The 17,504-nt window shown below is 42.3% G+C and overlaps 1 protein-coding gene across 3 annotated transcripts in view; it reads right to left on the reverse strand.

The window, feature by feature from the left end:
• The window catches only part of LSMEM1 (leucine rich single-pass membrane protein 1), a 193,817-nt gene that overhangs the window by 169,908 nt on the left and 6,405 nt on the right, over positions 1-17,504 (reverse strand). For 2 of the 3 annotated variants that reach the window (XR_008717855.1, XR_008717854.1), the window contains exons 1-2: positions 13,028-13,348; positions 9,200-9,567 (exon numbers count right to left, since the gene is read on the reverse strand). Coding sequence is in view for 1 of the 3 variants with exons in the window: in XM_055590346.1 (XP_055446321.1) it covers positions 13,869-13,999 (131 nt within the window). In the remaining 2 variants the exon portion in view is untranslated. Of the gene's footprint in view, positions 1-9,199; positions 9,568-13,027; positions 14,000-17,504 lie in introns of those variants that run through there. The other variant, XM_055590346.1, reaches the window with a different exon arrangement.

The following is a 17,504-nucleotide window of genomic DNA, read 5'->3' on the forward strand; positions in this document are numbered from 1 at the left end:
ATCACAGGAAATTGTGTTGAAGGCAGAAAACTTGCCACAGAAATTATAGACCGAAGATCTGGCTAAGGCAATGGAGCAGAGAAAGAGAAGAGGAAGGAAAAAAATGAAATTTTCCTGGGAGACCTCAGTCTATTCCAACATGAGATCAACATGAATTGACCTTGAAAGAAAAATAAGATCTTTACACTTTTCCACAATTGCTTTCATCTTCCAGATGTTATCTTAGTTTTAGTTCATGCCATCACTGGCCCCAGCCCAAGATGACTACAGACAGGGTAGAAGAAAAAAAACTTCTGTCAATAGGGACACAAGAATAATACTGCTGGTATTCCAACATCCTGCCTGGTATGTATTATGCTTTGTCTGCTTATCTGCTAGAATATTCCAGTGCTTGCATATCACCCAGCATTTGATTGGTTCACCTTGGGATTCCTGCACCATGAAATAGAGTGTCCTGTTTCCTCATTCATCTTGCACGTTCATATTTCACACTCTAGAATCCATTCCCAGTTACTCAGTCTTGATCAGAAGCAGAAGTTCCATCTCTCATTTCTGAAGGCTTGTTGCCAATTTTTTCTCAGACTTCTTCTCATTAACCAATGTCCTTCAAAGAAATTCCCTTTTGGCCTAAGCAGAAGCATCTGACACACTGAACTAGTAAAATTCATGTGCTTTTTAAATGAATTTTTTATATAAAAATACACACAACTATATTTTTGTCTTCTGTACCTTTAAATCCCTTCATGGAAAAGCAAGCATTCTTCTCCTGATCTTGCGGGGGAAATGCAAGGCAGACAGTTCGATGGGAGTACTCAACTTTAGTATATTTTCATGTATACCTAACTTCCTAAAAAGGAAGCAAAAGAGAGCAAATTGCAGGGGACAGATTATATCTCTGATATAGATCATAGCTTTGCAGGGGATGTCAGGAAGTCCAAAATAAAAATAAAATAGAATATATAAACCAGTAACTAAAGAGAATAACATAAGTAATACCATAGGCTATAGATCCATAATGTCTCTTATTTCTAATCTCTCAGATGAGCTTTGGAGAACCACTCTAAATGTTCGGTGGTGTCTCACTCTTTGCAGCCCAATGGACTGTAGCCCACCAGGCTCCTCTGTCCATAGAATTTTACAGGCAAGAATACTGGAGCAAATGCAAGGCACCCTATGCATTTGCACAGAACCCTGGGCTTGGTTTAATGCTCTACTGTTGCCTTCTTGAAATTCTTAGTAATTTACAGACAAGGGGCCTGTCTTTCCATTTTGCACCAGACACCCACAAATTTGTTGATCCTGCAATAAATTCAGTGTAAAGAACTTTACCACTATTGGCAAAGTGTCTTTTTTCCCTCACGTCTGAAGTAACAGACAAATCTGCAGAGACTAAAGCAATAACAAAGGCAATCCACTCACCTCCTTTCTCTGCAAGATCCCCTTCCTGTCTTCCCTGACAACTGAGCTTCCCACAGTTATCCCGCCCCAGGACAGCAGGCACATGTTTATCATGTATGAAATGAGTTGCCAGTCCAGGTTCGATGCACGATACTGGATGCTTGGGGCTGGTGCACTGGGACGACCCAGAGGGATGGAATGCGGAGGGAGAAGGGAGGAGGGTTCAGGATGGGGAACACAGGTATACCTGTGGCGGATTCATTTTGATATTTGGCAAAACTAATACAGTTATGTAAAGTTTAAAAATAAAATAAAATTAAAAAAAAATAAAATAAAGAAGACATGACTTGACAGCCTCTGACTCAGCCTGGTCAGAGTCCACCAAGCAGTGGATTCCTCCTTAGAGGCTGACATTAACACTCCATGTTAATAAAGTCTTTCTTTGTTCAACTGACAACTCAAATCTTTCCATATTATACCACCTTTCTTCTTGCAGAATCCACAATCTGCCTTTGATGAGTAAAGAGCTACCACTATTAAACAGGAGAGTGGGCTTTCAAGGCCTAGGAGAACGATAGACTTTTTATCCCAAAATATTATGAACAAGCAGAAAATTGTAAGAAAGACATATGTACATAAATACATCCCTAATAGCTGAGGTTTCTTTATTCATTTATTCAGAAAGTCTCCTTCTGTTGCCAGACACTGTCAGGCACTAAAGATTCATGGATGAATAAGAAAGACATTCACATTAAACCAGAAGTTGCTGGTGCCATGGTTCTTGTATCTGGAAGGATAAATCTGTAGGCGAATAAAAAAAATTAAAAAGAATAAAGCCAACACACAGAAGACAGAGGATCGAGAAAGGAGTAGGATGGCTCTGATGGTTTGTGAATTCCTAGTTGTAGTTGTCCTTGAGACCCAGGTTCTGTGAGTCAATAAATTTTCTTTTTGCCTTAACTGTTTTTTTTTTTTTTTTTTAAGACATGGTTTCTATTGCCATGGTGATTAGAGTCCTGGTAAAACTGACTATGAGCCGAGGGCTATGCTAAGTGCTTCACAAGCATGTTATTTCTCTTCAAACATACCATTAGGTTGATGATTATCATTCTCACTTTTTTTTTCATTCTCACTTTTATAAAGAGAACTAAGGTGGAGAGAGGTTAAGCTCCCTTCCCAAAGCCACACAGCTATCAGGAAGCAGACCCAAGATAATAATCTAGTGTGCCCAACTCCAAGTCTTTCTGATGCCTGAAAATTTTAGGGTAAGTCTCCCTGAGGTAATAAATCCAAAAATGTTTTAGAGACTCTGTCTGAGAAGAGTCTGAATATCTAAAGAAGAGGTGTTGAGAGGGAGGGATTAGAAAAGGTCCCCCCAAACAGAAGGGACACCATGAATGAAGACATTGCAGCGGAAATGACATGCTATGAGCAAGGACCCACTGCAGGATAAGGCAATGGCACCCCACTCCAGTACTCTTGCCTGGAAAATCCCATGGATGGAGTAGCCTGGTGGGCTGCTGTCCATGGGGTTGCTAAGAGTCGGACACAGCTGAGCGACTTCGCTTTCACTTTTCACCTTCATGCATTGGAGAAGGAAATGGCAACCCACTCCAGTGTTCTTGCCTGGAGAATCCCAGGGACAGGAGAGCCTGGTGGGCTGCCGTCTATGGGGTCGCACAGAGTCGGACATGACTGAAGTGACTTAGCAGCAACAGCAGCACAGATTTTTTACCAGGGAGAATATGGACTTACATTTTTAGAAAGATTATTCTAATGACCTTGCCAAATGAGAACTTGAAACAAACCAACCTTGAGTCTGAGAAACCAGTTAGGAAGGTGTTGTGATCATTCAGACAAACAGTAATGAGCCTAAGTAGGGCACAGCTGGGGGCGGGGGTAGGGGGAGGAAAGAATGGATGTGAGAAATGATTTATTAATAGAAGGTAAAATAAAAAAACCTTGATGGCTAAATTGTGTATGGTAAGTAAGGAAAAGGGAGCAGAGGTGGCCCTCAGGTTCTGTTTTGTAGATGGTGATGCTCCCAGCTAAGCCAGGGGATACAAGAAGAGTAAATTTCATGGGGAAAGGCGATTAGTTTTATATGGGATATGTTGAGTTTATCTAAGTCTGGATACTGAACAGGTAATTAACTCTATACCTGAAGCACAGTAGAAAGATCTAGATTGAAGAAATAGATGAAGAATTTCATCTATAAATAAAAAAAGGCATTCGATAACATAAAATGAAGTAATCCAGAAGAGCAGGAACAGCAACAATAAAGAGGCAGGTAGAGCAAGAGGGGCACTAGGAAGAAATAGAAGAGAAACCCTAGAAGTACAGAAGGAACCCAGGAGAGTGCTGACCCAGAGGTCAAGGGGGTGAGGAGTTTCACGAAGTGAATGATCAACAATGTCAAACGCAACAAAAAGATTTGTGAAGAAGTCTGAGGACTTCCCTGGTGGTCCACTGGTTAAGACTCCACCTGCTGATGCAGGAGACATGGGTTTGATCAGTGGTCTGAGAAGATTCCACATGCTGCAGGGCAGCTAAGCCCAGCACTACAACTACTGACCCTGCGCACCCTGGAGCCTATGCTGCATGACAAGAGAACCCCCCACAATGAGAAGCCCATGAACCACAGCTAGAGAGTACCTCCTGTTTGCTGCAACTAGAAAAAGTCCATGTGCAGCAACAAAGATCCAGTGCAGCCAAAAATAAATAAATTTATTGGGGAAAAAAGAACAAGTTTGAGAAATGGTCATGGGATCTAGCAATGAGGCCATCCGTTATAACCTTAACAAGGACAGTTTCAGTGGACAGGTGCAAGTGTCAGATTGCACCATGCTTTGAGGAATGGATGGGAGGTTAAACAATAAGAGACAGTGAGTGTAGGCTGTCATTTTGAGAAGTCTAGACAAGGAGAGTAAGAACAAAAGATAGTGGCCAGTAGGCGTAAAGGGAGAAAGATCTCTGTGAATGGGTCTCAAACGAGTATCTACAGGAAAAGAATGAGCTAGTGGAAGGGGACAGATTGACTAATCAGAGCATGGTCCCAGGTTAGGAAAAGAGATTGGGATCAAAGATAGAAGTTCAGTTCACCTTGACCTGAGTCTTGAGAAGAAGTCATAGTTGGGGTGAGGTCATAGGTGGGTTGCACAGAGTCAGACACGACTGAAGTGACTCAGCAGCAGCAGCATAGGTAGGTCTATAGAGAGAAAAGGTGGCCATCTGGAGAAATCTTCCAAATGGCATCAACCTTCTCTCTGAAGGTAGAATGACCAACCATCCCAACCTTCCAGGGAATGGAGACTTTCCCAGGAGTGATGGCCAGCCTATTGTCTGCCCAGGAGGATGCCTTCCTTCCTCTGAATTTTTCCAGCTCTTAGTCTCTGGGCCACAAAATTGGAAACCTAACCATGCCTTATCTCTTGTTTTGCCTCTGTGTGGTAATCTTGTCTCCCCTCTTAGGGATAAGTTCCAGGAGGGCAGTATGTCTGCATGGTGAAAAGACACTAGAACTTAATAAATTCCTGTTGTTTCATAGGAAGATACTTCCCATCAGACGCCTGGCAATCGGTTACCTTGTGTGGACCTTCCTAAAAGTGGGGTCAGAGAGGCTCCTTCCAAGGAATTTCTCCAAATCCAAAAGAACTACCAGACTGTCACTAGAATCAGCAGAAAATCTCTCCCTTAGCTCAAACCCTACTCACCTTCTTTATGTGAATAAGAAAAGGAATGGCCACTCTCATTAACTAAGTTCTTAACAAGCGCTAGGTGTCATTCTGTCCATCACGGCAACACTGCAAGACAGGTATTTTTCTCATTTTATAGATGATGAGGCCAAGGCTCAGAAAAGGTAAGTAATTCAGCCAGTGTCACACAGCTCGTGAGCAACAGGTCCAGATTCAAAGGCAAGTCCTTCAATTCCAAAGCCCACCGTCTTCACCACCATGAAGGTGGCCCCCTGGCTGGGTGGCTGTTTCTCCCAGGTGTGGCCCCCAGCTGTCCTATGTCTGATGCAACCATTCACTCTCCCTTCAGCATCACACACTGTATTTTAACTCTTGCCTTCTTTCTTCCTTCAAATTGTCCTCCTTCCTCCGAAATAACCAACTGCCACCAGATGTCCCTCCTCTCCTTTTAGTCCACACCACTTGGCTCTGTTGCAAGTTGAGGCAATGCAGGCAGCCTGGAAACCCATCCTAGCTTAATCCAGTTACACAAATTCCCATTACTGAGCCATCAGTTATAGCCTGGGGATGCCCAGATGTGAACATCATGCAAAAGGTAAAGCACAAATACACAATGACAAGGCAAAATCTGAGAGGGTCACATGAAGTTCTAGGCTCATGCCCTCTAGCTTTCACTGAGGGCATGAGGAAACAATTATGAATGATTCCTTTGTGACTACCACAAGTATTCTGGAAAGAACCTGGGTTTTCTGTCATTTGTTCTAAATGAAGTTTAAAAATAGGTCCTGGAATGTACCTCAAAGGCTAGCTAATGTCTTTTCCATCACTATATTTTGAGTCTATAAGAAACTGTTTTTGAGTCCCTAAATGGATTTACAGTAATTCAGAAGTTGACCCCATCTCATCAATATTAAAGAAGTTTGCTAAGTTGGGTGGGATCAGTGAGGAGGATGTGGAATAGAATTCTAACTTAGCCTTTTGGTGGCAATATTTGAAACCACTTCGGGGCATGAAACATTAAACATTTTTAGCATTCAAGAAACCGTAATTCAATTATTAACTTGTTTTTTGATTGTTTGACCTGCCCTGTTTTTTCATCAGACAATAAATGTTCTGTAGCAGCAGTATTCCACATTCAGGAAGGATATTCCTCATGGAATAAGCTTGTTACAATCCATTTCTTTGAGGATTCATGCATGAAGAATGAATCATGTTTCACAACTTAAAAGAGGATGTGAGAATCAGAGGAGGCCAAGAAACAAAGAGAAATTAGGATCATGACTTCTGTTTCCACAGTCCATTTATTCTTTATGTGTGGAGGAGACACAGGCAGCATTTGCCATCCAGGAAAATTTAAGGTGCCACAGCCTGACAGGTGGGATATGTACATCACTCCAAAGGGGCCTTTTCTGCCCTTATTAACCTTTATATCCTACTCCCCACGAGGCAAGTGCATGCTCAGTCATGTCCAACTCTTTGCGACCCCATGGACTGTAGTCCCTCAGCCCCCTCTATCCATGGAATTTTCCACACAAGAATACTGGAGTAGGTTGCCATTCCCTACTCCAGGGGATCTTCTTGACCCAGGGATTGAATTTGCATCTTTGTGTCTCCTATATTAGCAGGCAGATTCTTTACCACTCTGCCATTTGGGAAGCCCCACATTCCTGGCCTAAAAGCAATTGTCTACAGAAAAATCCCTACATACTTTACTGGCAAGACCAACCTTGAAGTAAAGAAGAGAAAGAACAAAATTTAAAATTTCTCTGTTTTTGATCAATAATGTCACCTTCCTCGGGAGAAGGCAATGGCACCCCACTCCAGTACTGTTGCCCGGAAAATCCCATGGATGGAGGAGCCTGGTAAGCTGCAGTCCATGGGATTGCTAAGAGTCAGACACGACTGAGCGACTTCTTTCACTTTCCACTTTCACTACGTGCAGTTTAATTTCTCTTGGTGAGAAATTTAGAGGTAACACAAGTTGTATCCAAATGAACTCTTAAAAAAACAGAAAATGCAACTAAATTGGATAGGTTTTTAATCCTTGCAGTTTAAAGAGTTGCACCTCAACGCCTAATAGCTGATCGAGCCCCTGTCTGTCGCAACAGTTTTGCTCCTCGGGTGCTGAAGACTGAACTAATCACTGGACTCACTTCACCGCCCATCACTCATTGGTTCCAGGTGACTACTGACTATTTGGTATTGATTTTTTTTAATCCCACAAACTCCGAGTCACTTAAAGCTGTTATATCAAAGAGGAGGGTGACCATTTCTAGATGTGATTCTCAGTACCCAGGAAACGTCAATATTCTGTCCAAGAACCCATAAAACGTCTTCAGATGAAAATACACAAGATAGGAAGGTCCCATTCCAAACGACCACGAGGCATATTCTGATGTAACTGGGGTCAGGGCAGGGGGATTCTAAGGACCCTGAGCAGCATCACTTTTCCTAAAAACAAAACCGAAATCTGTGTCTTGAGATCAAGATTGATCACAATTTTTTCAACCTGTGAAAAAGACAAAGTGCCGGAAAGTCGACCAGCCTGGCCAGACCTGTGTGTCTCATGTTCCAAGGAAGCCCCCAGGTCATGATACTGCAAAGCTTCTACTGCAAAAATAATTATTGTCTGCTCTCCTGGGACAGAAAGTGGAGCAGACCCCTTGTCTGGCTTCCTCCGACAGACTCCTCACCCTTCAGTATTCCCAGGTTCTCATTCACATCTTCTGCTATTAGAATAGCCATCCATTGGCCCCCCAGACAAGTGAACAGCCCCTTAAAGTGGAGCCTCAGCCAAGCACATTGAGAAAGGAGAGAGGAAGGGAGAGGAAAGAGAAAAGCTATGTGCAGGAAGAAATGGAGGGTTCTTCTGAAGACTTTTACGGGTCCTTGACAAGAGACTAATAGTGTTCCCTAGGGATTAAAACTAATAACCACAGATGATCAGACGGTCCCCCTATTTATATACAACTTATTAGTGACTTAATAAACAACAGAGCCTGAAAGACTTTATCAACTTCCTGGTTCTCACCAGCAGCAAAACACTCCCACTTTACAGACAAAATTCTCTAAAGTCAGGAACAGAGTCAAGAGAGGTGAAGACCTCACTGTAACTTATGCATAGATACAGAATCCAAACACAAGCTTATACTGAATCCATCATTTGTCCAGCCACTCTACCAAACTGCACATCAGACTCATCACAGCAGCTTTGTAAAACCATGAATCCCCAATCCCAACCCCTGCCTGCTAAGTCAGAATCATGGAGAGTAGGATCCAAGAACCTGGGTTTAGGTCTCCCAGGTGATCGTTGGACAGCCACAGATCTGCTTTTTCCTGTCATGGTAACAGATCATGACTGGTTTCTTACACATTTTATTTGCACAACCAGATCAGAAACCCATTTGGAGGCAGGATGATGCCCTAGACCCTTAAATCCTCTGCAGTGTCAGCCCACACAGGTGGGCACCACGTATACGCCCAATGCTTGCTCACTAGAGGGAATTAAGTTTGTTCTGAGCTGCTTTTCACTGTTTTTTTTTTTTAATCCTTTCATTTTCCTGCAAAGCAAAATTATATTTCAGTAAGTTTTCCCCTATAAAAAAAATTTACTGGGAAGTTTTTATCTTCACCAAATGAGAGTAAGTAGACATATGGATTCCAATAAGAATATTTTTAATTTCCTCTTTAAAAGAAAATATATTTCCTGACTCTGTTGAAAGATAGTTCATAGTCCTAGAATTCTTTCTCCTTTTCACAGCTTCTTCCGGGCAAATTCATTCACAGAGGGGATAGATTACTAATCTTTTCTGATGATCTGTTTCTTTTGCTCATCCTCTACTGAATTTAAATGGGGTCATTATTTTAAGCAGGAATAAAATTATTTTATACTCAGAGAGATCTTGTTTCCATTAAAATTCTCATTCTAAGACATAAAAATGGGTTATAATACAATGGTTTGTGCAGTATAATTCCCCAAGATGCCTCAGTCCAAATGTCACACACACCAAAATTGTTCTCTTTTCCATCACAGACTGCTGTTAGAAAAAAAGAAGAAAAGCTATTATTTTGTGTTATTTTAACTCTCCTGGTTTTCTTGTTCTTACCCAAGAGCCTTGCTTTGGAGACTGGAGTTCACTGGTAGAGTTCTGGCCAGATGACCCTAGTCTTTCCAGGAGAGAGAAGGGCCCGTGTTCCCTAAATTGCGGCCGGCAACCACACTGTGAAGCTGGAACCTCCTCCTTCCAGGCTGTTCCACACCCCAATGGTCTCCAGGTGTCACAGCAGGGCGTGGTGTGTGGGGCTGGGCCCGGCTCACCCACAGGTGGTTGCCAATCAGAACCATCTGAGGAGCTACAGCAAGGCTCTCCTAGGGGCCTCACGATGGATGAGGCAGTGCATTGGCCCTGGGGTCAGAAGACATGGTAATCCTTCCATCACAGTAACACCAGGAAGGGCATGCAGACAGAGCCCACTGCCAGGAAAAAAAAAAAAAATCATCTTTTTCTGAGCCTCTTGTGAACATATACAAAGTCCAAAAAAACATACAAAACACAGTCCCTTCTATTTCTTTTTCTACTCCTTTGCCTTCCTTTCCTGTCCTGGCTCCCTCCTGCCACTGTACTTCATGGGCAAGCATTAATCCAGGACAGACAGATAACTCCTGGCCAATGAGTAGGCTCCCTGCTCCACTCAGGGAGGCAAATGCAAATCCTTTTGTTCTTCAGACTAGATCATTTAGGAAACAACCAATCCTCTGTCTTATATTGACCCCCCTCTTATAAACTGAAGGCTTGGAAAAAGAAGGCTGAGTGCCAAAGAATTGAGGATTTGGAATTAAGGAGCTGCAGAAGACTTTAGAGTGTCCCTGTGACTGCAAGGAGGTGAAACCAGTCAATCCTAAAGGAAATCAACCCTGAATATTCATTGGAAGGACTGATGCTGAAGCTCCAATACTATGACGACCTGATGCAAAGAGCCTACTCATTGGCAAAGACCCTGATGCTGGGAGAGATTGAGGGCAGGAGGAGAAGGGGATGAGATGGTTGGCTGGCATCACTGACTAAACGGACACGAATCTGAGTAAACTCCTGGACACAGTGAAGGATGGGGAGCCTGGCATGCTGGATTGTCCACTGGATCACAAAAAGTTGGACACGACTTAACGACTGAACAACAAGAATTTGTAAATTAGCTTAAGTTGTTTTGCCAAAAAGCTCTTACTCCACCACCCCAGTCAGATTAGATCAGGATGTGCAGCAGAAAAACATTTAGCCCTAAGGCCCCATCAGGAAATGTTAAATTTAGTTATTTCTCTTATACATCTACTACTGTTAACATTAACAATAATAATGACAATAAAAACCAGCATTTATTGAGTACTTTGTTTTTGACACTGTTGTAAGCCATTTATCATTTCTTTTAAGACTCACAATAGTAACAGTAGATTTTATAATTATCCAACTTTACTGATGAAAGAGGAAAAGAGGTTAGTTTCCCCAGAGCCGCAGTAAATGGTAGCACCAGGACAAATCAGACAGTTGGGTTCCCCAGCCCGTGTCTCAACCACCAGATCTGACTGCCAAGAGGCTACTTGTAACCAAAAGCTATGAAGGTTGCTATGCAAGATGAACAAGTTCTCAAGACCTAATGTCCGGTATAGTGACAACAGTTTAGCAGTACTGTGTTGTATACTTGAAATTTTCTAGGAGTATAGATCTTAGATCTTTCCATACACAGCACACACATTCATACAAATATATGCAGAGGTGATGAATATGTCAATTAGCTTAATTATGTGACCATTTAACAATGTATACATAAATCAAAACATCACTATAGACCTTAAATATATACAAATTTATATGTCAATTATACATCAGCTATTTTTTTAAAGGAAAAAATGCATGATTTTTTAAAATTTTCAGTTGGAGGATAATTGCTTTACAGTGTTGTGTTGGTTTCTGCCATACATGAACATGAATTGGCCATAGGTATACATATGTTCCCTCCCTCCCACCTCCCACCCCATCCTACCCCTCTAGGTTGCCACAGAGCACCAGGTTGAGCTCCCTGCGTCATACAGCAAATTCCTGCTGGCTACCTACTTTACATATGGTAAGGTATATGTTTCGGTGCTACTCTCTCAATTCATCCCACCTGCTCCTTCCCCCACTATGCCCACAAGTCTGTTCTGTTTGTGTCTCTATTGGAAGTGTTAGTTCAGTCATGTCTGACTCTTTGCAACCCCTTGGACTATACAACCTGCAAGGCTCCTCTGTCCATGGAATTCTCTAGGCAAGAATACTGGAGTGGGTTGCCATTCCCTTCTCCAGGGGGTCTTCCTGACCCAGGGATTGAACCCCGATGTCCTACATTGCAGGCAGATTCTTTACCATCTGAGCCACCAGGAAGCCCTTGTGTCTCTATTGCTGACCTACAAATAGGTTAATCATACCATTTTTTCTATATTCCATATATGTGCATTATTACATGATATCTGTTTTTCTCCTTCTGACTGACTTCACTCTTTATAACAAGCTCTAGTTTTATCCTCTTCACTGGAACTGATGCAAATTCATTCCTTTTTATGGCTAAGTAATATTCCATTATATATATGTGATCTTTTTATCTGTTCATCTGTCAATGGACATCTAGGTTGCTGCATGATTTTATTAAATAAAAATTTTCCAAATGTTAACATTTACAATAGTGCCTTTATACACACACACACACACACACTTTTATTTTCTTTTTTTTTCACACTTTTATTTTATGAACCATTTTTGAAGACATAATGTCACTTTATCCTAAAATGCATACATGTGTGTTTTCTAAAAACAAAGATTCTCATATAACCATGATATGATTATTAAATCGGGGAATTAACACTGATATAATACCATTATCTAGCCTACAGACCCTATTCAGATTATTCCAGTTGCTCCAATAATAGCTTTAATAGCAAATTTAAATCCTTGTGTTGCAAAAAAGAAGACTACATGTAGCCAGCAGTATTTTAAAACATAAAACACCATCAATAGAAGTTGTGAGTCTGTGAATCCAAATACCTGGAGCGGGCTGCCTGGAGTGCCCCAGGCTGTGTGATGACTACGGCTCCATAGACACCATACAGGCAGGACAATGCAGATCCAACAGGATGGATCCAAAGAGATGGATGAAATGATTCATCAGACACTATCCTACTTCACATTATAAAAATCATACATTTCTTACCATAAAGATCATTTATTACTGAGCACAAAATATCCACTGTGTAGGTAGAAAGGGAGGAAAAAAGCATTACAAGAACAAATGAGTTCAAAGAAAAATGGCTGTTTTTAGAGAGTTGCTGCATCAGCTCATCTGTTGCCCCGACACAATGTCAAAACAATTCTTGACAAATAATTTCGCCACACCACATCAGCAGGTCAATAACAATTTTCCAATAAACACAAATTTCAGAGTTTTAAAATATCCTGCACGACATCAATTTAAAAAAAATAACTATGCAGTACAAATGTTTTTGAGTGGGAGAGAGATTCAAGAGGGAAGGGACATACATATACCTATGGCTAATTCATGTTGATGTATGGGAGAAACCAATACAATATTGTAAAGTAATTATCCTTCAATAAAAAATAATTAATTAAATACATTAAAAAGTTAACTTTAAAAAAAAGTTGAGTGTAAAAATGAATAGGTGAAACATCTTGTGTTTTTTTCATTAATTATTTACTGTCATAAAATGTGTTTTTATGTATGTATATAACTTTAGAATAAACTCAAATGTTTTTAATGAACCCAAAATGATAGAACAATAATACATTTCACACAACAGACTTACACAATGTATTTATAGTAAACATTTTCTAAGATTCGTGCTTTCAAACTCATATTGAAGCATGTCTAATTTCACAAACTCTGTGCCTTACCTTTTGTGCTGAAACAAGGCAGGTTCCAAATATTCCAAATATACAATTTCTCACTGCAATTTAATAAACCTATAACCTATAAACCCAGCAGATTTCTGCACAATTAATCAGCAGGTTGCTGAAGGATTTTTTTTCCTGTCAGAAAGTCAAAAAGCTTATATATCTCTATATAACTACGTATCTCCTTTGTTCCCCAATTGAATGTAAACTTCTGTAGAATACAGTGGTTTGCAAAAAGCAACAGCTCAATAAACATTATTTGAATAACTCAGGCTCTCTCTTGTGGTCCCCACTCTACCATATGCACTTAACTACTATCAACAAATACCTGTAGGCAGATAGCTCTGAGTCGATCCATCCCCCATCCCTGAAGAAGTAAGAGTCAAGTATAATCACCTGAGCAGAATCTCTTTTATTGGAAAGAATCATCACCTGATCCCCTTGAATACAAACAATTCAACGAATCCCTTAGGCTTTCCCCAGAGTTCATAAAGATACATGAGGCCATGAACTTTACTGGCCACTGTGACCTTATTTTGGTGACAAATCTCCTTTGGTAAAAGCTGCACATGCAGAGCCAAATGCCCTTTCTCGCTTACTGTTGTTTCTGCCCCATGCCTGCCACCCTTGAGCCCATGAAAGCTGAAGGGCACTCCCACAAAACGAGCCCCTTTCTGGCAGCTGCCCCCAGGCCCCCTTGCCTTGGGGTTGCTCCCATCCCTGTAATTGAAACTCAGCCTTTCAAGACCCACAAATACCCTTGGTGGTTCTTAATCCCTACACCCTCCCTGGACCGTGAGAAGCTCAGGTGTTAGCAGTTGCTCTTGGACGATTCATTTCTTTAGCTCTGTTCTGAGTCCAGCTGGTTGAGTCGCTTTACGATGATGCTGTTGATTTTCTTAAGATCATCGATGTCCTTTCCTTCAGCTGCTAGCCGTCTTGACACATCTTCCATCTTGTTTTCGGTTTGAACTTAAAAGTGAAAAATAGACAGTGTTATGCTGGTTTCCAGTGTGTTCCATCGAGACTCATCAGAGCCCATGGGGGTGTTCAGCTGGGAGCTGAGATGCCCTCGTAGCAAATCCTCTGCTCCAATAGCCCATGCAGCCCAGAGGCCCGGGAGAGAAACTGCTGAAGTTTTCTATGAAGTGAATTATTTTTACAACCCTTTTGTGCCAGACTCGACTACCTTTGGCAGCTCTGCTCAGATTTTGGCTGAGAAAGACATTGCATGAACAACCACAGGAAAACTGCCAGTGTCTGATTATCCCCGGAGAAGGGATTGTTATGTTGTCTCATTCTGAGACCCGTTCTCAGCAAAGGTTTTTCCCTCATCATTTGGGGGTGAGATATTTTGGGTTCCAACCCATAGGTCTCCTGGTTCTAAATTACCAGTCCATAATGAATGTATAATAGTAATTCTCCCCAGCTACTCTGAGAGCAGAGAGACCATATTTCCAAAATAAAGAGAATCCCTGGGTATTGAGTAAGCCAGGGACTGGAGCACTCTGAGGCCTACCTGGCAGTTAAAATTTCCAAGAAAGGCAGCACAAAATCAGTATGTAATACATGGACTCCGTACCATTTCCATTTCAGGCAAGTGTTTTCCAGGATACTTTCAGGAACTAATGCAGGTGGTGACACGGCAGCGAGTTTACCCAGCAACTACTGCGGGAGGCATCAGAGCTGCAGCCTCCAGCCCCGGGACAAGCTGCTGCCCAGAAGCCGCCGCCCCTCTGTGTCTGCAAATTATGTTTGGATGAACTGTGCTCTAGAACATGGGTGTGTTGGTGCAGAGCCAGACAGAAGCAATACCACTCGCTCCTGGAGAAAAGTGTGAAACAAGTAAATCCACAGCACGTGACATCCTTTCCCCTCTCTGGAACCTTCTATATGAGTTAAACGCAAAAGGGAGTAGCAGGCATGTTGGATTAAGTCTGTTCCACAATATATTAGCTCCAAATTAAATTCAAAAAGAGAAAAAGGATTCTATATGCAAAAACATTAGAGAAAAATCATATACTGACTTGCATTTTGGAAATTCACAAAAAGTAAAATAAAATACCTTGAGTATTACTAACCTAGCAATTCTAAAACTTACTAGACCATAGAACCCTTTTTTAAATGAAGGCAATACTTAATCACATCCCACAGGCCTAGTGTCTAACACTGCTTGGCCCCTGTAAAACTACAGAGGCAGGTAGGCATCCTGGGTAATCTACCCTTGCTGTCTGGTATTCCTCTTTAAAACAGAGATTGTGACAAAAACACAAGGTCCAATAGTTTAATCAATGTAATCAGTGTAAAATAGCCTATTTCTCTTGCATAAAAATGCCAGATATAAGTTCTCACACTTGAGTTAAAATGATACAAATCTGTACCAAATCCCAGTGAGAGCAGAAAGGTTTCCTCTTCAAAGATGAGCACAGGCCAAGTTCATTTACAGGGGCCTATGCCAACAGGATTGGAGAAGGAAATGGCAACCCACTCCAGTGTTCTTGCCTGGAGAATCCCAGGGACGGGGGAGCCTGGTGGGCTGCCATCTATGGGGTTGCAGAGTGGGACACGACTGAAGCGACTTAGCAGCAGCAGCAGTGCCAACAGGGCTTCCCTGTTGCTTCAGATGGTAAAGAATCCACCTGCAATGCGGGAGACCTGGGTTTGATCTCTGGGTTGGGAAGATCCCCTGGAGGAGGGCATGGCAACACACTCCAATGTTCTTGCCTTAAGAATCCCCATGGACAGAGGAGCCTGGCAGGCTACAGTTCATGGGGTCGCAAAGAATCAGACACAACTGAGTAACTAAGCATGCAAGCACGTGCCAACTCTGGTCTTAGGTTGGGCTAAAGTTTATCTGCAAACCACTGGAAGCCTCTTATTATTACTACAAAAGGCAGTGGAGTGCCAGGAGTTCTGGAGGCAGATGGGCCAGAGTATGAATCCCAGTCCTGCCTCGGATTAGCTGAATAAACAGGGAGGGTTAAACTCTCTGGGCTTTCACCTTTCACCAGTAAAATAGAAATATTAGACACTACCTTGAAGGGTAAAGATTTAAGATAATGAATTTAATGCATCTGGCACAGAGTAATTGTCCAATAAAAAGACATTCTTCTTTATTCACATCTTCTTTCTGTTTCTTGATATGACTTTGCCCTCAATATAAAACCCTAGAAGCAAACATAAAATAAATCCTATTCGTAGAAGAGGGTACAAGATGGTAATAAAGAACATGGCATTTGATGTCAGGCAGGGGTGTCTCTGAGCCCGGATTAGGCGCCCTCGTCTGTGGACCTTCAGCACAGTAGTTAATCTCTCCAAACTTTAGTTTCAGCATTGATAAAACCAGATAACAACAGGTCCCACACAATAGAATTGTTATGAGGTAGTGAGCAGACATGAATGTTTACCATCGTGCCTGGGAGACAGTGAGAACCCAATACATCACATTTTAAATTATTATTACCCTTAGTCTTTTCCCACAAAAGAGAGCAGTCCCTCTGGGCTGCTTCCCTGTATAGCTGCTGCTGCTAAGTCACTTCAGTCGTGTCCGACTCTGTGTGACCCCATAGACGGCAGCCCACCAGGCTCCCCCATCCCTGGGATTCTCCAGGCAAGAACACTGGAGTGGGTTGCCATTTCCTTCTCCAACGCATGAAAGTGAAAAGTGAAAGTGAAGTCGCTCAGTCGTGTCCAACCCTCAGTGACCCCATGGACTGCAGCCTTCCAGGCTCTTCCATCCACGGGATTTTCCAGGCAAGAGTACTGGAGCCCTGTATAGCATTTTCCCACTAGTTTAACTCAGTCATTTCCCCAGACAGTGAGGTGGGATGATATTTGCAGCATCCACTTTTGAGGTATAACATTTCTGAAGAGTAATCCACACCCTCTTTCCAGCCCAGCAGGTTCAGGGCCAACCCTCCTCCATAGAATAATCAGATCCAAGGGCACCGTTATTGTCAGGATAGTTCACACTGTAGCTTCTAAGGGCAAAAGGGCATTAGCAAGGTGACAGAGAAGCAATTAAATTACATCACCCTTCATGCCAGCTCTGAAACCTAGAACAGAGATAGAGCTTTAAGCTGGATGGGAGATGAAGTTTTGGGGAGGAAAAGGGTTAGAAGCTGTGAGAGTCATGCCCTCTGCCCACCTCCCATCACCACCACTGCTACCTCCACTAATCCTGAGTGAACTTGAATTAGAGGCATTTCAAACACATGGAATCCACTTCTCACTTAGGCTTTGTGAAGGCTACAAGGCCTGCAGGGCAGAAGAAAAGAGTGTGGTGGATGCAGGCAAAAGGGTATCAAGGATCACTCCCTCCTCTCAGGCTCTTCCACTCTTAGTGGGTGCGGGAGAGAACTGAAGTAACTCCAGATGGTGGTCTACAGGGGACTGCTCAGAGAGAACACGGGGGGCTCCCCTGACGGGGCAACACGCATAAGGAGAGGGCAGCACTGAGTGGACAGCACCCATCCCC

Source organism: Bubalus kerabau, chromosome 8, assembly GCF_029407905.1.
Source record: "Bubalus kerabau isolate K-KA32 ecotype Philippines breed swamp buffalo chromosome 8, PCC_UOA_SB_1v2, whole genome shotgun sequence".
Lineage (NCBI taxonomy): Eukaryota > Metazoa > Chordata > Mammalia > Artiodactyla > Bovidae > Bubalus > Bubalus kerabau.